The 24,986-nt window shown below is 35.5% G+C and overlaps 1 protein-coding gene across 1 annotated transcript in view; it reads left to right on the top strand.

The window, feature by feature from the left end:
• Positions 1 to 616: 616 nt before the first annotated feature.
• The window catches only part of TLK1 (tousled-like kinase 1), a 44,282-nt gene continuing 19,912 nt past the window's right edge, over positions 617 to 24,986 (top strand). The window contains exons 1-10 of the mRNA XM_009325432.1: positions 617 to 731; positions 4,543 to 4,614; positions 10,287 to 10,362; positions 12,945 to 12,991; positions 13,359 to 13,445; positions 14,552 to 14,641; positions 15,501 to 15,593; positions 16,823 to 16,933; positions 18,700 to 18,836; positions 20,092 to 20,280. Coding sequence (XP_009323707.1) covers positions 618 to 731; positions 4,543 to 4,614; positions 10,287 to 10,362; positions 12,945 to 12,991; positions 13,359 to 13,445; positions 14,552 to 14,641; positions 15,501 to 15,593; positions 16,823 to 16,933; positions 18,700 to 18,836; positions 20,092 to 20,280 — 1,016 coding nt within the window. The 5' untranslated portion in view covers position 617. The remainder of the gene's footprint in view (positions 732 to 4,542; positions 4,615 to 10,286; positions 10,363 to 12,944; positions 12,992 to 13,358; positions 13,446 to 14,551; positions 14,642 to 15,500; positions 15,594 to 16,822; positions 16,934 to 18,699; positions 18,837 to 20,091; positions 20,281 to 24,986) is intronic.

The raw sequence follows: 24,986 nt of genomic DNA, 5'->3' as shown, positions 1-24,986 counted from the left end.
GCTTTACTCCGTTTAGCAGGACTCTGTCGGAGGCACCACCTGTGCAAGGGTCTCTGTTACTCGTATCCTTTCGTATTACTGATCCTGCTCCTTGCTTCTCTGCCCTTTGAACCTCCATATAACCCTGCATTCCCTTGCACGTGTTGGGGACTATGATCTACCTTCTGATTTTCCTTTTTTTCCTATGATTCCTACTTGTTTGTCTTGGACGTTGATACTTTGATAGCCTAAACAATTTAAATAATATGGAAAACAAGGGCATTGCAGAATTGGGAGGTTTTATGCTGGAAAGTATTTCGCTCCTGTCAGCTAGTTTTTAATCTATAAATAATTGCCTGGTTGGCGTATAGCACGCTGCAGACTCCATGTCTCTTACACGCCTCTAACAGGTTCTAGTTTTCACCAGAATTGGCAAGGCTGTTCTGATACACAGAACTTTCCCTAAAATTTCTGGAATTCATTGAGTGCGTTCGTTATTAGGTAACGGTGAATCGTTGTCAAGTTGAGGGTATAAATCCTTTCTTTGCATAGGCCAGTGGTATGTTTGGCTTGTTTGTAAAATATTCCACTGCAAATATTAGGGAACATAATGAATTTATTTATCTTTTTCAGGAGCAATGGATGAGCTTCATAGCCTGGACCCAAGAAGACAAGAATTGTTAGAGGCAAGATTTACAGGAGTAGTAAGTGGCAGCACTGGGAGTACTGGAAGTTGCAGTGTTGGAGCTAAAGTAAGTTCTAAGAGCAGTCATACAGATCTACCATCTTTGAAATACTAATTTATTGTACACTGTCTCACTTGTATATTGCCCATGTGATTTACTTGCAAAAGTACTGGGTTGGAAGAGGCTCTCGGGAAAATCCTTGTTAGTCTGTTATTTTGCTTTGAGACAGGATTGTTTATCCTGAACCTATCTATGACACATGGACATTGAATTGTTCTTGAAAACACCAAAGAATCAACTTATACAGGCTCTTTTGTGGGTTTGCTCTAGTGCACATGTGATCAGAGATGGAAGTTTTTCCCAGTGTGTAAGTGGAGTTGTCCCTTCTGCAGATGGCCAGCTACTTACAGTTCGGCTTGAAATAGACACAGCGAGTCTGGTGTGACCTTTGTTTTTAAGATTAAACTTGTTTGAAGACTAATATATCAAGATTAACAAAGCCAAATTCTTTCAACTTTTCCAGACATTTATATCAATTTTACCTACTTTCATTGTAGATTTTCTGCAGTCTGTCTGTTAGTATCTAAGCCAGGATGCAACACATGAGGAAAAACCTTATGAATGTTGAATAGCAGGGCTTAATCACCTTCCATATGTCATATATTACCCTTCAGTTGATACATCTGCAAAATAAATTTGCCTTTATTACCAATTCTGTTCAAGTTACTAGCTTCAACTTCCAAGACTGATTTCTGCAATATTATTGCCTAGCCAGAGATACTCCATTTTGTATTTGTGCATTTCAATGTTCTTCACCAAGCGTAATACTTAATACACTGATGTTAAAAAGATATAATACTAACTTTTTAGGCACTAACCAAAGTACTTTTGAATTCTGTTTCCAAAGTGTTTGCAGTGCCCTCATATTTTCAGTATTTTACACAAACTTTGTTAGTATTTTTCACTTCCTATTCCACATTTTAATTACCACTCTAGATTACAGAACAAAATACTACCCTGTAGCAGACGTTGATGAGATTTCTGGAGACATGTGATGTATTGATGACTATTAACAGACTATAGTTCTTGCATCATGTCTTCTTAATTTGTTTTTGAGTGACATGAAGGAAACTGTCACAAAGCTGTAAAAAAGGTGACAAATCACTTCTGTTACTACCATCTTAACCAAGAAGTGAGTTAAATGGTCAGGGGAAGGAATCAGGTTGGATTGATACAGTGTGGTTGATGCACTGTTGTTTTCTCTTTTTATTTAATTGCCTTCTAATTATGACTGCAAAAATGTATAGCTGCCATATCTTATGATTAAAATTACATAGAGACAAACCCAGTAATTCTGGCCTATCTTTGTTTCTTTCTTCCTTGGGTTTTCTAGTACTACTTACTCCCCTAATTTATTAGCTCATAATTGCTCGGGTAATTGCTCATAATTCAAATGACTGTTTGTCCTTTTTCATGACTAGATATGTACCTTCTTTTAACTTAATTTAACTTTTAGTGTGTTTATAAACCCTTCTATTAGTTTTTGATACAGCTGTGTTGGTCCCTTGCCTTATTGCCAGTCTTTCCTCCTCAGCATCTGTCTACTGCTGTGTGTATAATACACTTTCTTTAAAAGTAATTATCAAGTTTATCCTTTTATTTAAACTTTGATTTCCTGTGAGTCGCTGCTTGCCATTTCCATAAATCTGTTCAAGTCTTTTTTTGTTGTCTGTTGTTCAGCTGATTTCACTTTTGCCCAAATTACATTCCACTTTCAGGTTCTCAGTTTGTTCATTCAAATTAGCCAGAAAAAAAAAAAAAAACAACCAGCTAATTTCCTTTTTCACTCTACCATGTAACACATAAATTTCTTGTCCCTGACACATTCCAAGATCTGTTTGAACAGATAATTGTATCTCAACCATTTGGTTTCCAAATGGATAGCTGGATAAAGTTGTTTTTTGGTGGTCTTTTTTTAATACTACCAAATGCTTTGATAATTGTTTGCAGAAGATACTACTACCACTGTCTTCTGATTGATGCAGATCCTCATCTAAGACACTGTTCTTCTTAACCTTTGACCAGAAATATTCCACAAATGATCTGCAGAATGCAGTGCAATATATCATCGTTTTCCTACTTACTTTTTGTTTGGTTTTGGGAGGCAGGAAGGTAGAGGGGAATATCAATATCTAGTCCTGTGATTTATCCCACCATCAGTAAAATGGCAATTATATCAGTTTGGTTTGTATTTATTTTATTTCTGTCCATTCAGTGTATCCAAGCAGATAACATGAAGTGTAGTAGCTGATCTGGGCTGTGTTTGGAATATACTTTTTTTTTTTTACTATAGTCTTTAGTCTTGGTGGGGGATGTTGAGAGAATCTTACCTGATTTTTTATTAATAAAACTGGTTAAACCTTTTTGATCTGATCTGCAGAGGTAACTGGGAAAATGTGATATATAAATATAATCTCCATTGGTCTGCTTTCACTTTGAAGGCAAAAAAGGGAAAACTTCCTCTTCGCATACATACCCGAATCCACACGTACCAAATTCTCATTTTTCTAACCTAGCAAGACAATATGGAGGTTGCAGCTGCACTTACTGGTTATTTTTGGAAACATTCTAGGTCATTATTCTTCTAGTAATTAGATTGAGATGGACTGTTATTTATTGGGACTATATTTTGAAAGCCTACCCTTATCTACTGTTTTGCTGAAGAATTTTGGAATTGTTGGAAAAAAAACCCATCATCTTCAAGATTTTTCAGTAAGCAAGGGTGGAAATATGAATATAGTTTACTGAGGTTATTGTCTTAGCTGACTCCGATGACCAGATACTGAGAGATTGCAAGGAAGAACCTACATATAGGCATTTCTAAACTAGAGACTGCCTGGGGGGGGAACACAAATGGAAATTTTGTGGATTTATTTAACATTTCTCGAGAAATTTTAATTCAGAGATGATCTAGTTATTCAGAAGATGTCACAGATCAGTATTGTCCTGCAAACTGATGCAGTGCTGGAATTTAATGCTTTGAAGCAAGCTGAGTGTTTGCCTTGGAACTAGTTGTTGTTTCACTTCAAAGTATTTCTTCTGCCTTCCTATATGGAAGAGAATAGTCCAGCGGTATAAGATTTTTTTTTTTTCCCTTCTAATGAAAAGAAGCTCAACTGATGTTGGCATTTTTTGTTATGTGAATGTGAAACAGACTCTTTCAATAAAATGTCCTCATTGCCATTCTGTATTCAAAAGATGTCTGAATAAATCAGCCTTAGAAAACTTCTAAATAAATTTTGTAACTTGAGACTATTTCACAGTTGTGGGTTTTGTTTTTTTTTTTTCTCACTAGTCTAATTTTTTACTTTGGGGGAAATAGTTTGTTTTAAGAATGTAGAATAATATTGTCAATAGGTTGTAATTTTCTGTCATTGAATGGATTAAAAAAAAAATCTTTGCAATAGCCTAGTATCTGTCTTGGAGAAAATTAAACCCTCTTTTTCTTTGAAAAATGAAAATTTTTATTAGTCTCCAGCACTTTCAGCAGTATTGGCTTTTTAAGCCCATTCTGTGGAATCATTTGGTAGGGTTTTTCATTGAATGTTTTGCTATTCCCAAATTAGACTGAAACGTTTTTGAATGTTCTAGGGTTTTACTTAAAAGCAATTGAAATACAGAATTTACTGTGCCCTGTCAAAATACCCACCTGTCAAACTTCTTATCCCTGTTGCAAGTCACAAGTGCTCTATAGTTAATCAATTTTTCCTTGCAGGCATGAAATTTTATTACTGCTACTTGTTATAACTGTGAGTGATAGTAGTGGATTAGCTGTTTTATAAATCTGTAGTATTGAGTATTTTGTTTGTCTTGGTAGGCCTCAACAAATAACGAAAGTTCAAATCACAGTTTCGGAAGCTTGGGATCTTTAAGTGATAAAGAATCAGAGGTAAGTATACGGGATGGATTAATTACTGCCTCAAAATTTTAATGCTAACAAGTCATAATTTTATATTCCACTTTGATGCCTTATTTTATATAGAAGCTTTTGAAGTAAAATGCAAAATACATAGCTAGATAGGAAAAAGCATGCATTCCTAAAAGATACAGTAAAGGGGGAGGAGACATGACTTGATAAAAGTTTCTTTGGATTTTTGGTCATGAAACCAGCTGCTTCTGCGTTATCTATGTAGTCATGCTGTGAGGATACATACAGCTTTTGGAGCTGAAAATGCTTAAACAGTTTGCTATCTTTTGTTTAATAAGTAGTAAGGTTTTCATCAGCACAGATAAACTTTGACTAGTCTTTGGCTGCATCTCTGAAAATACTTTAGAAACTAGTTTGCTATGTTTTCTTTAAAAATATGGATTTACTCCAAGGTCAGACAGTAGCTATCATCTGCATTTGTAAAAGCTGCAGTTGTCACTGTGTACTTCCTTACCTAGTACCACTTCATAATCCAAAAAAGGATTCATACTCTTACTAGGTTTTAATGTGCGGAGTGCAGACTTGCCTGGAGTAGAAGATTTTCCTATTAGTGACCAGCATTGATATAGTTACACTGGTGCAGCTCTCACAATTTGCCTATTTTGGGGTTGGTGAGTCCCTCTGACAGTTTTGCCTGTGTACATCACAGATTGCATTGATAAGATTATACCCATTGTAAGCAAGAGTGTATATCTAGCCCAGGCTAGACCTGTGTTTGAGTATGTGTCATGCCGGAGGGAGAGTTGTTTGGAATGTGCTTTCAACGTTATTTTCACATGTTAAAGCTTTATTTTGGGGCCTAATTGTTCATCCACTCAGTCACTATGAGACATTGTCTGATGTTTGCTTTTATACTGGGCTGACCAGCAAGTGAATTTAGTTGGTTCCCAAGACCAATACCTCATAAATAAATGTTCTGTATGTGTGGTTTCATGTTTTCCTCTTTGAAAAAGGCTGCTATGGTTTTTTTTCCCTTGCCTTTCCCAGCTGGATTTTCCTTTTAATTGTATGTAGACTATTTTCTTAACCAGGAGAGTCTGTCTGCCTGTTGGTTTTCTTCATGGCTTTTCCTAGAAATGCTTTGGGCTGTGTTGCAGTGATGCAGTTCTGATGTAGGCGTGGGAATGGAAATGTGCTGCAGTAGCCTGAAGGTTACGATGCATTATTGCAATTCCTTGACAGAAAAACGTGTCTGTGAGTAGTCGAGTGATCTCAGAACACTAACTATACGTGTAATAACTTTTTGGTGTAGAAAAATGTTATTTTGCAGTTGGATAAATGAGATATGGAGGCAAAGTTTTCCAAGGCATGTAAGTTTGAAAGTTCAACCCATATCTTCAGTCTCTGCATAGTGTTTTAACCTCAAGCCATGCTTCTGAGTAGGGATAACTATTTTTAAAAAAATACTCTAAAACTTGGATTCTAAAATAGAGGTAGATTATTTTTTTTTTCTAAAAAGTCCCTGCACAGATCTCCAGTGCTCCAGTACACAGTGCTCTGGGTTTCTTCTGTGTTTTCTGAAAGATGAGTCTTAATGACATTGAATAATGAAATATGATTTCTTGACCCATTTTCAGAAGTTGTCAGTAATACCAAATACGTTAATAAGTTTTTAGCGTTTTGTTCTAAAAGTAACATCTGGTTACTTATATGCTGTAATCCTATAAAAATTACACTTTAGCTCTTAATATTGCAAACAGGTTGTGGGATTTTTTGTGGTGGTTTTGTTTTGGTTTTTTTTAATGGTGTGACAATGAAGGTTTCATAATAATAGGGAGTTCCTCTTGTGGATGGTAGTGTAGAAATACAAAGACTTACTCGTATGGGAAGCAGTGCCATCATTTGATGTTGAGAGAGAACTGTTGTATTACAATAGATTTTAGGAGGAAAAAAATGCAAATCTCAGAATCATCGAAATTAATTTCTAGCAAGAATGTCAGTTTCTGATCAAATTGTAATGGTACATTCATGTCATCATTCTGTGCTTTCATCACTAAGTAGCACATTAAAAGACAGAAAGTCTTCCACACTTAGTTTTCAAAACAAGGCAGGCTTCCCACACACACACCCCTATTTGTTTTTCTGGTGTGAATTTTTTCCTTTTTACTTTTTGCACACAGGATTGCAGAAAATACAACTATTAGAACTGCAGTCTTTTTTTTTTTTTTCTGTCTGATGTATGTATGAAGAGGGGTAACTTATCTGAATAACAGTTTTAATTGAGATACTTTACAGAGGTGAACTTTGATCTTGCAAAATAACTTGAAACCAGGCTTTATTCTGGATTCAGTTCAGCATTGTGAGCGATAAAGATTAGCTGGATGTTTGATCTTAATATCCAGACCTGTATTCCAGTTCTTTTTTAAATGTATACATTATTTTTATTTCATTAAAAGCTTTGTTGCTGTGGTACATAGGTCTTAATTTGAGTGTGTATTAGCTACTTGTAGTTAAGATAAATCCTAAATTGGCTACCTCAGGTTGTGAACAAGTGCTTCTGGTAGTCTTCCAGTATTTTGGCCTTCCCCACCATTCCTCATTAAAGTAGATTACTCCTCCTTGTTTTGGTTACAAATACATTCCTTTATTTATAGCTAGTATTTTCTATTCTCTGTAGATAATGAATTATTCAAAGGAGGACAGCTTTGTCTGTGGCTTGATTTGTCCAGCTTGATTAGTTATTTAAATGTTTTGCTCTGCTTGCTTGTAGCTGTTCAGTTGCTGCGGTTCCCAACAATACAGAACCCTCATTATAAATGTAATTTCAGAAGTAACTAAAGGTTTGATCTAATTGGAATTTATAATGTGTTGCAAAGGGAAACATCACTACTGTATTTGTTTGCTGTAGTTGTAAAGCTTTTGAGGGGAGGGTAGGATTTAGAAGAAAATAATTGTGGAAAACTATCAACTCATTCATTATGCACATGAAAAATATTAACTAAAAAATCATAACTATTAAGCATAATTGAGATTTAAGTGTTGAGAGACAACAAAATAAAACTTTAATTTTTTTCCACATTATTTTATTTTTTTCCTCCACAAAAATAACTTCCTGAGTGTTATACTGTTACCAGCTCTATAATAATGGTAGAAAATATTTAACTATATATAAAATATATAAAAATACTTACCCGAGTATTTTTTTTTAAAGGAGATTAACTAGTTGAGAATTGGTACTTAGAAATGTTTATTTTATAAAAGAGGATGTGAAAAGCCAAGATTTAAAACTACAAATGTGAAGAGAAGACTCAGGGGAAACACATTAAAATCGTGGGATAAACTAGGATCAAGACCATGATGTAGGAGGGTCTGCTAATATGCCAAGCTGTGGGTAACTTTAACATAACTTTACAATCTAACTTTGATTAATTTTGCAGATAACTGCAAAACTATTTTGTCTTGCTTATGAAATAGTGGGATTTTAATCTAAATCTTGCCTGTATGTAGATCCTTCTGAAGTGACTGAAAGTAGCTTCAATCTTCGTTTATCAGGGGGATACTCCTCAGCCCCATTAGTCTTCAGTTTCTTGTAATTCGTATGGTTCCATTCATTAGAAAGGATTTTGGAGAACATTTTCTAGTGATTGATGTACGCAGTACATTGCCATGTGAATATTGTACTTAGAAAAGGTGAACATGACCTTGTTGGGTAACCTCATTAATAACCTCATTAGTGTGCTAATACTTTTTCGTTTGGAAGGTTAAATTAAACACTGCAAGAAATCAGAAGAGCTTAAGGAAATAGACATTTATGAATTATTTGAGTTTCGGTTTTAAAACTATAAACCCCTTTATATGTCTGTTTTTTAAATACAAGACCAGTCACTGCAGTTGGAAACTAATTTTGATGGGGAAAATCTTAAATGTTTAGTCATTAATTAGCTTTTAGATAACTTTTTTTGCTTGATATGGTAGGTAAAACTGGCTACATTAGAATGATAACTGCAAAATTGAAAGCTGGAAAATAAGAGTAACATGAAAATGCTTGGTTAAATAGTTTCATTTTGGTTTTGTGGAAAGATAGCTTGATGTTACCTGTTTACCTGGCAGTAATTGCAAATTGTTAAAGTAATATTTCTAAGCTATGCTTTCTGCTTTTAGAATAATATAGTCTTAAGATAACTTCATTTCCAGGAGTCTGTGTTGTACAGTTTGCTAATGTACGATAGCACTGTAAAAGATGCAGATTTTGGTTGGAACAGTTTATTTAAAATAAAATGTGTGTAATTTGAACTTCATTTGTAGCCTGATAATACAAGAGTTACAACTGTAAAACCTCCAAAGGTGTTTTTATGAAACTATCCACAGAGCTAAAACTTCTAAAAAATATATGGTATAGGATAAGGAAGACCTTTCTTGTCCTGACTGTTCTTTTATAGACTGATAATTTTCTATGCATCACAGGTAACTTAAAGTGGTTCTTTGCCAGAATAAATATTTTAGGATATTGTTAGTAAATTTATATTTGAGGATATCCACGTGAAGATTTTGGAACTGAAACATAATTGAAATGCTTTTAGTGATGGGTTGAAATTTGAATTTTCGTATCATTTGCTGTATTGAGAAAGAATGCTTTGAGCACAAAGTGACAAATACAGTGAAATGATAAAATGATGGTATAATTAAAAAATGAAGCATCTTATCACTGATCTCAAATTTAGTCTGAGATATTGGGGACCATTGATTTCTTGATTGTAGAACAGAGTTCGTGTAAGGCTTCTGTGCTTTCTCCAGTTACTGGTATGAAGCTGCTTGGAGGCTGAATACACACACAGCTGCAGTATCTTCTCCTTGAACCAAAGCAGCTTGTAGAATTTAGCTTACACTGGGGAGACTAACTGGTTTGAATCCTCAGATCAAGGGAGAGCAAATATAACTTAGAGATGCTTCTGATCACAGCCCTTTTTGTTATCTGAGTTGTACATGCTGATTGTAGTTTCTAGGAAACTACATATAATATTTCTGGAATAAATTTTTAAACAGATCTGTATTGATGTTTTTCTTTTACTTTCTTGAGATACAAATATGATGGGGAGGGGACAATGACACTTTCCAAGTGGATAAATTTTGAGCAATTGCTCCTTTGTAAAATCCTAAGCCGATTCTAGAAACCTACAGTTTGTATTAGTTTGGAGATGACTTCTGCATTTCCAAAAATGAGTAACATTATTGGCTTCCTTTTGAAGCACTAGAACTTTGTATTTATACTGTGGCAATGTGTAGAAAACACAATCAAGAATCGGCTTATTTCACTAAGTATTAAGCTTTAAAACACCCACAACTATCATCTGAAGATCTTGGTAAAATGTAGCCGTAAGTGAAACCAAATTTGGGTGTTCATAAACCCCAGAATGGATGAAAAGGTATAATTGCTTAACAATTAATATGTAGAATTGCCTTTTGGGAAATTATTTAAGAATTATTTCTCACTTTCTTAAATATCTTTTCTAGCTTGTATTTATCTGATTGACCAAGGATCATATTATCTACTTTAACTAAGATCTGAAATCACATCCCTGCTGAATTGTGAAATCATGTTTTATGAATGAGATTTAAATTTATTTCACAACAATATAGCAATAATATAAACAAATAGAGCTGCTGTTGGATTGTGTTCTCTTTGTTGTTTGTAGACTCCAGAGAAGAAACAGTCAGAACCTTCCAGAGGAAGAAAAAGAAAAGCGGACACTCAGAGTGAAAGCAGCCAAGGTAAACTTAAGATGTAAATGAATTAGGTAGTTATTGCATATATTTAATCAAATTATAATGCACAAAGTTTTGACTGTTAGCCTTAAAAATTCTGTATTTTTGCTTGTGTAAAACAGGTGTTGGCGTTTGGATGATAAATTGCGTATCCCCCCCTCCCTCCATTTGTCACTGGAAGGGACGGGCAAGTAAAACCTGAACTGGGCTGGTAATTGCCCATAAGAATTGTGTGCTGTTGCGCGTGTAATTTGCAGCTATGATATAACTCTGTGTACTTGTTAAGAATTGTAGTAGCTCTTCTCATCCAAAATACCTTTCTGGTTTGTATTTCTTTTCAGTAGGTAAGGGGGAAAAGGGATTACAGATTATAATATCTGATTGCTTGTTTTTCAGGTATATTTAAAAATTGAATTTTATTCTTCCTTTTCTATGGATTATTGTACAGTGTAGTTGTCTAGAGGGATGGGGAAATTGGGATGAGACCAATTTCCAATGTAATATTTACAAAGCATAGTTGTTTTGTTGTTCCTCTCTTTGATGTGACTTTTGGGGGAGTAACGGTGGAAATGTAACCTCGAGACAAAAATTCACGAAAAGGGGAGATGAAATAGTTTGGTAACATCTGTATTAGCTTTTTTTGGTTTCTAACTGAGCTGGGAAACATCACTTCAGATACATATCAATGGGCTCCATATCTGGAAGTCTTCGTGGTGCAACATGCTATTAGTAGAAGAATTACGTAGTTTGACTAAAATTAATTTCTTTGTAAGTGTTGCTTCATAGAGACCTGCTTTGTTCGAAGAATTTGAATGAAATTTCCTATTTCCATTGTTCTAGTAGCCTATCCTTCCTGCTACCTATAAGAGTTGAAATTAGAGATGATAGAAATTTTAGGAACTTTTTGGCATAGCCAACATGATTATAATGTCTCATAATTACTATTTTACTGTCAGCAGCAGTGAAACAGAATAGTCTGCACTGCAGTATTCTCAAGGAACTGGCCTAGGAAACTGCAGCATATTGGAGTGGTACAGTACAGTTGAAGCACAGCAAATACTGCTGTTTTATTGAAAAAAGGAACAAGAGATCCATGTCTTGTATATTGCATACCTAGGATTTTGACTTCGTAATGTGCAAAATCCATAAATGTTGAAGAAAAGTATTGTTTAGAACATGGAGGTAATTGGAAAGTGGGATAAAATCAGTGTAAATCTATTCATAATTGGCTGTGCCAAAATAATTTGCTGTATTTCTTCAGTGCAGAGTTCTGTAACATGACATAGAATAGTTTTTTCTATACCAAAACGGAATGCAGTCCATCTCATTTATCTGGATGAAAGCAAATTTTAATTTGATAAAGTGATATATGAGAATTAAGCATGAAGACAGAAATCACTAGCAGAATTACAGGGTAGGTAAAGAACTGGCTAGAGGGCAGTAGCAGTGATATGTATGCTAACTGGGTAACTACTGGAGGAGTTAGCTGTGTGCTGTTCTAGGTCTTTGAATTATTTTATCTAAATATTTCTGTTGAAAGTCTTGACACAAAAAGGGCTGCCAAATGTTTCTGTTTCTTCATGGTATTTCCTAGTGACACAAAGGTATGCAGCAGTGCCAATACAGAGGCATATTGGACTAGAAAGAATTCTTCAGGGCTGAAGCAATAGAAAAGCTTGAAAATCTTTGCTAAAAGGTCCAAAAATGTAATTTTTGGGGTAATTTGGGTAATGATCTCCTAATCTATCACAAAAATTTCTTTCTATAAAGAAAAAAGCTTTGAACAATGGTCCGTTTTCAAGATATCTCCTAACAGGGTAGTCTGACCTGTACAAGAGACAAATACAGTCTTAAGATTTACCAGTCATCTTAGGGCCAAATAGAAGAAAGGTGGGGTAAGGCATTGGTGCGATCTCTGGAATGCCACATGTGGGTCAGGTCCTCACATTGAAGAAAGATTAATTCACATTGGTGCTTCTGAAGTCTCAATACTGATTAAGATAAAAGAAATTCTACTCTCTTGTTCTGCTCTATTTATCTCCCTAGTTAACCCTGTGAGTTAGCAGATTCATAATCAGGTTGGGAGGAATGGAAATACTTGTCATCCTCCGTGCCCACACTGTTATTGGCACTTAAGGAAGTCCTTGGGCTGAACGTTTGGGCACAATAACTCACCTGGAGCATATAGTGTTAATAGACTTGGTTAATTTGATATTTTTGAAGTGGGTGAACTTTGAGATAGTGCTTGAAAAGGGGAGGGACTTAGCACTAAAGGTTTGATCTGTAGGATGAGAGATGAGTTTCCTGTTATCTAGAAGAGGTCTAGGCTTGCTGCTAAGTCTGCACTAAGCTGGTTTATGAATTGAAATGCGACTTAATTTCTGATTTCTCAATGAATGGAATATGCAAATCTCTGTTGTGGCCAATCCCTTAATTATCTACATAGGGAGATCGCATATTAGCACATCAAAGAAAACCAATTAACAAGTGGTAAGACTTTGCTATAATTACTGTATAGGTAAAAATGTAAGACACATCTATAAGTAATTTATTTAATCAATTCTAATGTATTAATGTATTTGTTTCAGGAAAGAATATTGGGGGACGTGGTCACAAGATTAGTGACTATTTTGAGGTAAGGTTTTTGTGTGTTTGTAAAATTTACTTTAGCTTTAAAATATACTTTTAGCTTTTTTGGATGTTAGAAAATTTTTGTTTGTAATGGACAGGCCTCTTTGAGAGGATACTTTCTTTTTCTTTATGTAATTTTATGAGTATTAAACCTTGAAGCAGAGATGCAGTGGCCTCTTGGTGCAGCCTGAGCTAAAATACAAAAATTATTTTCTTTCACGCTTTTCTTTAAATGGCCAAAGGCTACACTAATACAAGTCATAGAATCTAATTTACAAATTCTGTGTACAGTTGAGCTGTATCATTCAGTGGATGTATAATGTATTTTGATAAGATGATTGACTAATTGGAGGGCCATATCTTCTCTACAGTACCAAGGTGGAAACGGCTCTAGTCCAGTACGAGGCGTACCTCCTGCAATCCGATCTCCTCAGAACTCACATTCCGCTCCTTCTTCTGTAAGTTTGTGAACTTCATATCTGCTGGAGATACTTTCATAGTCTAAAAGTAGCATAATTGAAAAGAATCTATATTCAAGGGAAGAGTTTTCAAAGGAGAGAATCCTGGGAAGGAATTCATTCTTTCAACAGCAAAAAAAAAAAAAGGGATCAAGTTAAGTATTAAAACTAAAATTTTCTGTTAACGCTGGGACTTTCTAAAACACAATTTTTAAATACAAAGTAATTATGTAAAACGTTGAATAAATGTTAAAATGTTCTACTGACATCTATTCACAAGCCTCACACAAAAAAGGGGAGGATTTTTGTTACTTATGAGGAAACTGAACCCCTAACTTGAGACATGAAAAGCTCAGTTTTTGATAAGTCATAAGTTTTTAAATAATTGACACCTAATTTGCCTGTATCCTTTTAAAATTCTCTTCATTGGTCATGCTAATTAATTTTTTTCCTCCTCATATGCACAATTTCAGTGTTAAGCATACCCACATGTGATTCTAAATGGACAAATGGATTCTGCCAGTTACAGAAAGGATTTGTTTTCTCTGCTGGTAGACAGCTTTTATGCCACATACTTTGAACTTCAGGCATCCTTATTCTTGCTAACAGTACGGAGGGTAATACAGATTGTGGAATTTGGCTTGAAAACAGTCTCATTCACACAAACTAGTGGGTTTTGGGAAGTTTCAGTAACGGGATTTGTGTTCTGATCTGCACTAGCTTCCCCTTTCTGGTTCTCCCATGGGAAATAACCACTCCAAAAATAACTCACATTACTGTATTTTTGAGTTGTGAAAGCTTAGAATCAGAAAAATAAGTCTGTGTAAGACTGACATCATCTTATGTCAGTCTTGTATTGTCTTAAATCTTTCAGTCTGTTTCCCAAAAGTGACAATCTTAGTTTTCTCAGAGAATGTATTGCATCCTTTCTACACTGTAAGTGAAGTGATAGCTCTCCATGCAGTGCTCCAAGTAGTATCTTCTGTAATAAAGATACCTTATTTCTCTATTCTATATGATTTTCCTGCCGAGAGTTGTAAAAAAGGCTGTGTTCATAATTGAATATTACAGATGTATCTAGAATCCTTTGTTTTCATGCATTCCAGGTTCGACAGAATAGTCCTTCTCCTACTTCATTAGCTTTCGGGGACCACCCTATCACGCAACCAAAGCAGTTATCTTTTAAAATTACTCAGGTAACTATTTTTGAGTAGAGCTATCCTGTATCATTTCAGACTGTAGGAAAAACTGATAGATATGTTTATTTCTTTGTCTTTCAACGTCTTCTGATCTCTTAAAGTCTTTCAAAAGCTTTGCTTTCTACAGTCCACCAAAGCATTTTTCTTTTGAGTTCAGCAGCTCATAATTTAAATCTCTCCGATTAGTTTTGTGTTCTGCACTTGCTCTGCTTCCAACGTTGCACTTCATGAGTAGTTAGATGACCATGTCATTGATAGGCTTTTGCTCAAGATTTTAGCTGCTGTTTGATCTTAGAAGTAGAGGCTGCTCTTTCAGGCAGTATTTGAAGTGACAGCTGCTGTTGTCATATTGCATTTAAAATATGACATTGAAGAAGAAAAATGAGATGGTAATCAAAATGATCAAGATATAGTTCTGTCATGACTTTTAAAAGTCGAAAGCAACTGTTTTATCCTCTCTGCCATTTCTGACGTGATCTGTTCTATCTTTCACAAGTTAGTCAGAAACAAGGCTACTTCACCTGTTGACCAAATACAGAGAATTTAAAGTAATTAGCTGACATTTACTTTCTTGCCCTGTTTTATATGCTTTTTTGTGAACAATAACTTTTCAGTTAATGATGAAATCTTTTAACACTGTTTGTGGTTTGTCCCAACTGTTCACAGTCGTCCTCATGAAGAGGGAAAGCAGTTTTGAATAAGAACCTTCCATGTCACTTTCAAAACACATGAAAATAAGATGCGCTGGTCTTGTTGAGTGCTTTAAAGTAGTTTATTTCTCTGTGTAACAAACATGAGAAAAATAATGCTGTAATTGTTCAAGGAAAGGATAAATATTTCAAAATGTTCTTTTTAGACTGATCTCACAATGCTGAAATTAGCTGCACTAGAAAGTAATAAAAATCAAGACTTGGAAAAGAAAGAAGGTCGTATAGATGACTTACTCAGGGTAAGTGTTAGATATGGAGTAAAGATATTTATTCAGAACAGTGAATTTGAGGCAAATATTTTAAATGTTTGAATAATCCTTGTTTTTAAAAATTACCCTGGAGTTACCTAAATTAACAGGTGAAACTAGTTATTAACTGTTTTAATTTTTTTTCTGAAAATCCAAGAAGTCTATAAAATGAAATGCATAAGGGTTTTTTTTTTTCTGCTTCTCTGCTACGACTTGTTAATGATTAAATATGTTTATAGACTTTACAAAGAAAGCTGATGCTGTTTTGCAGGCAGTTGATTAATTCCTTATTGTTATTATTCCTTATTATAGTTCATGATATAATTTCATATAACAAGTGTTTTCTTGTTCTAATTGTGAATAGCAGTTACCAGTGGGACAACTGTTGGCAATTTCAAAATGGAGGTGATTGTGACAGAAATTATTACAAGCATTAAATAACTGCTTTTAATAAGAAACCTATGCTATACCATGCTCTAAGACCTGTTTTCAGAAAAAAAATCTTAGTGCTTGTGCTCTTGAAAGAAGTGTTGGAGAGGTGGTATGAAACAAAAAAAACTGTATTCACAAGTTGTCTGTCTAGTGTTTATATGTGGACAAGTACATATTAACCCGTGCAATCATATATTATAAAATTGTACATGTAGACTGCTTTAGCACATGTTCAACAGTATGGGATAGACAAAAGTAACTTTTTTTTAAAAAAATCATTTCATTTTAAAAAAAACACAGCAATATTATTTTGTTAAAGGTAATAAGTGAAATATAATTGGAACATAGGGAACTTGTTAAACTTTCTACCCAGATAATTGAAACTTTTATCATTGTGAATTTTTTGTTTCCTTTTAAATTAAAAATGTTAGGATTTCACATGACTTCAGCAATCAGATATAAAGGATCCAGAGCTAAAATTAAACTTTCAGTTTAACACTGGAGGACTGGAAAAGTGATTGGTACAATGCTTTTATATATTATTTATACGCTGAATGCTCTGTGATATGGAATGCAGCTCAGTGTAAAGGAAATAAAAAAGGAAGCAAGACATCCTTCTACAGATTGGGATAGATTTGTGAAATGAGATTTTTGCCTATATATATATATATGTTTATGCATGTTCCTTACTTTAGTCATGTGAAGGTAGATACCTTTATTTTCTGTGACAGCTAATTAAAAAAATAGTGTTTCAATTTATCTTTTAATATTTTGTATTTATTTGTTAGGCTAACTGTGATCTTAGAAGACAAATAGATGAACAACAAAAGCTACTTGAAAAATATAAAGAAAGATTAAACAAATGTATTTCAATGAGCAAGAAGCTTCTAATTGAAAAGGTAAGTTTACTGATTTTAAAATGTTTGTGATAAAAACTCTGAGGGTGCTGTAGAACTCCATTATGATTCCTTCATTTTCACTTTAACTTTTTCACATTAGTCTCTGAGACTGAAACTTCGTATGCACGGTCTCTATCTGGCAGTAAATGTTTTTATAAGCCTGAATAGGCAAAATAAAATGTTGAGCCTTTTTCAGGTCGTGGAAGATGTGCCTTTTTTAATTTAAAGGGGGGTTTCACATAATGAGTAATTCAGATATAGCAAAGCGTAAAAGATAAGAATTTAGGATGTGGCCAGTTTTCTGGGCAAACTTTAAAAATAAGATTACAGTGGATGAAAAAATTTCTGAACATAATCTGTTGTGGAGAGGAGATGGATAAAATCTCTTCGTGAGACACTTAAGTGGCTGAGATAATTTTTGATCTAAAATGAGAAAATGCTATGTTAGCTCAGAATTAATGGAAACAAGGAAATGAAGGTGACCATTTACCTTCATACTACTATGAAAGAAATATTTATTTCAAATTTAATGCCAATTATATTTAAACTAGCAGCAATTTCTTAAAAGACAAGGATACCTTGTTTCTCTCCCTCTTCTTTAAAAAAGCCTTCGTTATTTAAAAAAAAAAAAAAAACCAACAACCTAACAAAAAGTGAATAGAAAATCAGCTTATTACAGACTAGGATACAAAAAAGTTTAAGGTAAACAGCCAAGTCTGTTTCCTAACACTAGCCGCTAGATGCTGCTGTCAGATACAAGGGCACAAACTGATCCATTGGAGGATTAGAGAGAGTTTCCTTGCTAGCATGCCATAAATAAATTTTTGCAGTCCTTTTTAAGTTCCAGCATGAGGGGAATGGAGGGAAAAGATGCATCAGATCTGTTCAGCATGATGCTAGGTGGGCACCTTCAGACTGAGAATATCACATAGGCCATTTTTTGTGAAAGGCCATGTAGACCTCCTCTGCAGCCTAGAAGTCTGTTTGCACAAAGATCCTTAATTCTGTCAACTTCTCACTTTTTTTGGGGGGTGTGTGTGATTTTGGGCCATAGGCATTTCTTAAGAAGCAAGCATTTGTAACAATTAAGGAAGTTTCTGTCCATCAGTGGTGTTCACAGTGCTTGCTCTTCTTGTGCTGAAGCAGACTAGGCAGACTCAGTCACTTATCCCATCCCAAGGATGCTTGTGGTAGTAGTGACTGGTTCTGAGAAGGGCATCTGCTTCTATTACTGCAAGTGAATGTCTGACTACAGTTAAGTCTACCTGCAGTGCACTCCCACATAGAGATTCCTGAGCTCAGTCAAGTTTGGTACAAGTAGTAACACAGATGCTTCGTCAAGGGAGTTTCCAGGCGAAGTATAGTAGGTGCACTCTTTCTGTTATCTAAGCAGGCTCATTTAGTAAAATAGACACTTACACACATAATCTTAGTTATATGCCTGTATGATGCTGATACTCTATAAGTTTTGCTGTATCTATAAATAAAATGTTTTGTTAATTATGAAGAACAGCGAACTTTATGGGAAAACGGAGTCAAACTCTATTTTTTTTGTGCACAAATTGTCATTACTACCAATTCTGACAACTGCAGATGTTTGAGTTCTGCAGAAATTAGAATAAATGGAGCAAAGTAATAAAAGATACTTTCATCTACTCTCCTTTTATCCCTCCCTTAGAAAGTTGTTGGAGGAAAAAAAACCTGAGTGTTTTACTGACTTTTTGAACACTTTATTACTAAATATTAATATTTTTTTGTTTTCTTAGAGCACACAGGAAAAGCTGGCAAGCAGAGAGAAGAGCATGCAAGACAGATTACGCCTGGGGCATTTTACAACAGTTCGTCATGGTGCTTCATTTACTGAACAGTGGACAGATGGCTTTGCATTTCAGAATCTTGTGAAGTTAGTCAACGTTATGTTCTTAAAATTCTCACTAATTGTTAGTTCCCTCTAGTGGATTTTTTTATTACTAAGGTTCTAGGATTGGAGCAGCTTTTCATACGTTGTATTTTGCTTTGCCTTTTGAAGACTGAGAATACCGTACCGAACTCCCTTGATCAACTGAGAGAATACTAAGGCTTGGGTGCCTTTGCAAGACAGTTTGGTTTCACTTGTTTTTAACTATCCTTAGAAAAGCTTGAATGTACTAAATGAGCAGCACGTAATTATTCAGGTCAGCTGGTAGAAAGAACTATAAAACTAAATAAGTGATTTTTCCAAGCACCTAACCATGTATCACTGGTGATCATTGGGGCAGATGAGATCTGTGAACTTCTCATTGGTAACATAGGTGCTGCCTGCACAGCCGTTGCTGTAGCAGCTTTTTCAGGCATCCAGCTCCTCAGTGCCATGAAGGAGGAGTGACAAATCTGGCAGCCTCAGGTAGGGTCTAGTGCAAGTGGATGGGGGAAAGCAGCCACCTGGAAAGGAGCTGCTGCAACAGGTATTTCAGCAGAGATGGGGCCAAGGAAAAGGGCTTAGGAGACCATCAGAGATGGTGGTAAAATAATTATGCAATGCCTCAAAAGGTGTTCTTTGGTAACGAGTCTGATTCAGTCTTTGGGGGGGGGGGGAGAGAGAGAGAGAGAGAGAGAGAGAAAAGTAATTCACCAAGATTTTAGTTTTTGAAGGGCAATATGTAGTCTTAGCATTAAGTGATTGCCTGGGGCATTGTTTTTTTTAAGACTTATAAACAATCTGTATATGTGTTTTGCATAAAAACTGTAATTGTTTGCCATACAACCAAACTGATGATTTATTTGGGAATGGTCAGATCAAATTCAGTATTTGGCCTATAAAAATCAAGTACTCTGTATTGACTCTGTTACATTTCTTTTGATGGTATAAAATAAGGCATCCACCAGCTCAGATACACAGTATTTCTGCACTAGAAAAAGAAAAAAAAATTAACACTTTCAAAAACAACCCCAAAACAAAAAAAAAACCACCACCGTGTATTTCAGAAGTAAATTGTGCCAAAACTTTCGGAAATTTTTTCCACCCCATGAAGAACATTGGTGTTCTTTTTCCTAGGAAACATTTTCACATGTACAGTAAGTTTTCTAAAAATTTCTTAATGCTTTATCAGTTAAAAAGATAGTTCTTTAAAAAATGCAAAATGATGAAACTTTATTAAAGCTTTTTTTGGGGTTTACAGGCAGCAAGAATGGGTGAATCAACAAAGGGAAGACATTGAAAGGCAAAGAAAGCTCCTGGCCAAGCGAAAGCCTCCAACTACAAATAATTCTCAGGCACCATCTGCCAATTCTGAACCCAAGCAGAGGAAAAATAAAGCTGTGAATGGGGCAGAAAACGATCCCTTTGTTAGACCCAATTTACCACAGCTGTAAGTTTAACATTTCAATCAGTCTTTTACATAAATTCTCAGATATTGTCTGTGTGAGTTCTATTCAAATAACAGCATAAAAAGATACTCGGTATATTCAGCAGCTATATTCTCACTGAGGACTTGCTGATGTTAGGGAAATTTGCACCACTGCCTATGAAGATGTCATACAATTGCCCAATTTATTTTTGGTAAAGTCACCAGAGAAAGGCCCATTTTGTGTTTATGCAACGTTCCTTCTGTTTTCCTGATCTAGAGGAGTCCTTATTCTGGTTTCCTACTCTTGTAATGTCACTGATACCTATTGAACTTTTCTTGATTCACATTGGTTTAGGAGCCTCTCCTTTAGTTAGAGTTCATTTCTTTTTTCATATAACAGTCTTTAGCTGACAAGAAAAGCTTTTTTCAGCCTTTAGTATTTGAAGACGTGTCTAAAAACAAATGGAAAAGATTTTTTTTTCTTCCCCCTTCTGAATGCTAGATCCTGAGAGCGACTGTCAGAAGTTACTGAACCCATTTCACATATTGACAACGTTGAAATTTTGTCATTTAAACATAAAAATTGAGAGCTATCAAAGAATTCTCCATTTTTCAAGTGACATTTTTTCCTGCAGACAGAAATGTTGTAATTCAAGGCACAGGCAGATGTGTTCTTGACATTTAATTTGGGTATTTTAAGAAGTTGCTGCTTGGAGATACTAGTTATTGCCCTTGATGCTAAGAGGCTGCAGCTGATAGTGTATCTGTTCCTAGTCAGCTTAAATAAAAAATGAATAACTAGGGTTAGAAAGACTAACAAATTAATCTGTGTTACTTTGCAGAAGTAGGCTACATGTGTTGAACATGGTCACCTGTCACCTCTCACTTGTGGGGGTAGTAATTTATACATCTGGGGGTGGGGGGTAAATAAATTACTCTGGTTAGATCTGCAAAATACATATGTTTGGACCATCAGTTTAAAGACAGCTGCATATGTTTTGCATAATGCATCGTTTTTAAAGTTCATATTGTGATATTGTTTGGCTGTGACAAAAATATCATGAAAATACAGTAGTAAGGCTGGCGATGTAAGCAAATCTTGATTAGTGTTACTCGTTTATTTTGGTAGAGAGCTGAAGAGTCATCGTTCAAATTGATTCTTCAGTAATACTTAGTGCCTACATTTCTTCTTCTTAGAACATAATTAATACTTTTAATAACAAGAGGTATTACATTCAAACATTTGAATGTATTTTTAACATGATGGTGATCTTTACCGTACTATTCAGAAGTAACATTTAGGTAATGGAAAAGACCTGAAAAAATGACAGAACTTTTAATTTGCCAGCTTTTGGCCACGGCTTCATTCATGTTAAATTTCCATAATCTTATTGCTGCTTTAGGAGGTGACAAAATCTACATTTGGGAAAAAATACAGAAGGCATGTTCTAATTATTAAGCAGGACAAGATGAATTCCTGATAATAGACTTCTGAATATTTTCTGGTTTTATGCAGTTTTAAATAATTTCCAAATGACTAAAAACTTTTCAAATTTTCATTTCATTTGGCTTAACCACTTACATGTTGAATGGCACATGAAAATGCTTGCTGGTTACGGAATTGCCAGGAGAACAATCAGAATTGCCCTTTTGTATCTAACATTAGCATAAACGTAAGCTGTTATTCAATCAAAACTGTTTTGCCTTTAAGTATACTAATTTGATCATTATATAATCTAGATATGCGATTCCTTGCCTATATGACAAGCTTATAAATTTTGTTGCAGACCTTTGAGAAGGTCTGTAATATGTCCTGAGATCACAGAATCATTAAGCTGCATCATGCTCTTACGCCTTTACTTGAAAGGGTTTTTAATATTTGTATTTAGGATTCATTATAATTTTGTATAGCAGTATTATGTGTTGACTCCTCTCTGCTTCTCAGTACAGAATTAAATATGTTTTGTGTATCTTGGTAAAACAATTATTAATTGTGCACTTCCATTTTAGAGTAAATTTGTCATCTGCTGTATGTGATTCCCTCCTATTACATTGTGCTTATCACTGTTCCTGTGTTACTTTGAAAGTAATGATCTTAATTAGTATAGCCAAATGGAAGAGGTTCTGTTTATATGAGGCACGGGGAAATGAAGAGCTGCTTGAGATTAATGAACTAAACCAGTAGTAAATCAGTACAACATATATGCAAGTGATGAGGCAGATCTTTTTTTAAACAAACAAACAACTTGCTAGCAGTTGTTAGCAACAAGTGTCTCTACCACTCTGTTTGCTTTAGAAAATGTCTCCAGCTGCAGGTATTGACAAGACAAAATGATCTATAGCTTTGTAACAGGCAGTATTATTGAAGCCCTTTCTGAAAACAGTTGTTAACTGTTTTGCAACGGATTGAAGGTGCCTGAGGCATTCTTAATAAGGGCATTGTTTTAGTTTAGCTGAATAAACTATGGTCTCTGATAGGAATTTAAAAGCACAATTTTTGCACTGAAGTTGTTAGTATAAAGGTGGCCATCTGCCAGTGTCCTGTGAGCGAATGGTGGGTTTGGTGTTTAAATAACATGCAACAGATGAGTCTGAACAGTGTCCTCATTTTCCATCATTCTTTCCCTTTTTGTGGCCCAAACCAAAACTAAAAAACAGTTTCAATTTTGAGAGATCTCTTTTCTACTGAGCAATGTAATTTTATTAGTCTTACGTGAAAGGAATAAATAGAAATTTATTTAAAGAAAAAACATTTATTTGAAGTAGAGGTTGCCTTCTTACCCCTGGAAAAATCTGTTCAAAAACTCTGTTACAAATTCATTGGAGACTTGAGAGATTATAATGCTAGTCCCGACGTCTTGGAAGCAGCTTTTATTTCACTGGACAATTATTTCTAGGAGTAATGTTTTATTTAGTTTAGGTGGTGTAGTCCTTCCTGTGCAGCTTCAGCTGTGTCAGTTGTATTCACTTCCCAGTCACCTCTTCCCCTGCTTCCCAGTTCCTCCATGGGAGTCTGCATGCATCCTTGTCCCTGCATGCAATTTGGAATAGGAGAGCAGAGGGAGCTGGCAGAGTTTGTTACTGTAGCTGAACAAATGCATCATTTACAGGGAGCATTCTGTTCTGTATGGAACAAATAAAAATATTTTCAGAAACTTTTTCAGGCTGAAGTGCCAACAATGTGTCTGGGCTTTACAGGACAAGTAAAGACAGCTCCTTTCCTGAGGCAGTCTCTTTCTAAGGCAAACATGGAAACAATGGGTGAAAAGACCTCATGGAAGGCTTTGACTTGGTCAGCGTCTGCCTGTCCTTGTAGAAATTCGAGGAACTAGAGTGAGAATAAGGTCGGACCAAAAAAGGAGCGCCTCAGAAATTGTAGCCAAAAGCTTGTATTGGATGTGTTACATGGCTGTTTGGGGGCATGGCTGCATTCTGCTGTGCCTGTGTATGCAGGATGATTTTTCAACTGGGAAAAGGTGGGAGGAGAGATGGTTGTAAATGTGCCAGGCTTGATCGTCATGACAACCAAGGAGCACGTGGCCATTTTGGTTTTTTGTCTTGTCTGTACCCACTGGTAAGAGTGTTTTGATCATAGAAGGTGGTTTTGTCTGAACTTGTGAGGAAGAAGTGCAAAGAAGATTGGTTATGCCTACCCATGCATACTGGGTCAAAGCCTTTGAAATTTGGCTATGAAGACATTGTTAAATGACTGGAAGGCCTATTTTTGTTAATTAAAAAAAATGTTTAAATTGGTGATAATAAAGCCTTTCAGGCCAGGTAAGCTGTCCACTTCCAGCGACAAGTAAAGGTGGCACGCTGTGGCCCTACATGACACAGGAAAATTACACTATGTGCACAGAATACGTCCAGTGCTTTTTTGGGAATTTCAGGAATTCATTGCATGTGTATGGTAGTTCATTTGGCTGTAGACAGTTAATGTAAGGCATTTATTGCACAGTAATTTTGAGCGGAAAAGGTCATGGTCAGGATCAGATTGTCACCAGATTAATTCATGCAGCCTACTCCCAGCTGCCCTTCTTCCCCAGTGCTCCTCAGATTAGCCTCAAGCCTGACTATCCAACTGAAGTCCATTTAGTGGATGGCAGCAGCCTGTTTTTGGCAGACGTCCCTCCCCTGTGCTCCTCAACCTTTTTTCCTTCGCGTCTGGTGAGACCCGTGTGTCTCAGGTGATGGAGGAGCAACCCCTTCTGTGGGAAATGATGGTGTTTCGTAGGTGACTTCTGTTTTCAGAAGGTGCCTCCAGCGTGCTGCTGCCCTGCAAACGGCAGTGGACGGGTGGATGCAGGTGGGAAGCAATGGGCTGATGGGAAGTGGTCTCTAGGCTGGATGTTTTCAGCCTGTGCAGCAGGGTGGTGGTCTATAGCCAGAAAACAGACAGCATGCACACTGTCATTGTTTTACTGCTATTTGTTGTGTGCTATTTTAATATGAATATAAAGTACAGTATATTTATAGAAAAAAAGTAATAAACTCCTACTTCTAAAAAAAAAAAGTAAATGTTTCTGAATATGAGGGAATAAAGTTTTGTTTTTCATAAGTAAATGAACAAAACCCAAAGTGACTATGTCTGTGTATAGTTCGGCGTTTTACATGCCTTCCTCCAAAACATGGTGGTCAGTAATGACAGTTTCAAATTGCTGTGAATCATGCTGTGCCTCTAATAGAGTTAGATTTGTAAGGAAATAGAAAAATGGAAAACAGTCATT

This window comes from Pygoscelis adeliae, unplaced genomic scaffold (genome assembly GCF_000699105.1).
Source record: "Pygoscelis adeliae isolate BGI_AS28 unplaced genomic scaffold, ASM69910v1 Scaffold106, whole genome shotgun sequence".
Classification (NCBI taxonomy): Eukaryota; Metazoa; Chordata; class Aves; order Sphenisciformes; family Spheniscidae; genus Pygoscelis; species Pygoscelis adeliae.
The sequence above is the reverse complement of the archived record's forward strand: the minus strand, read 5'-3'. Positions and strand labels throughout refer to the sequence as shown.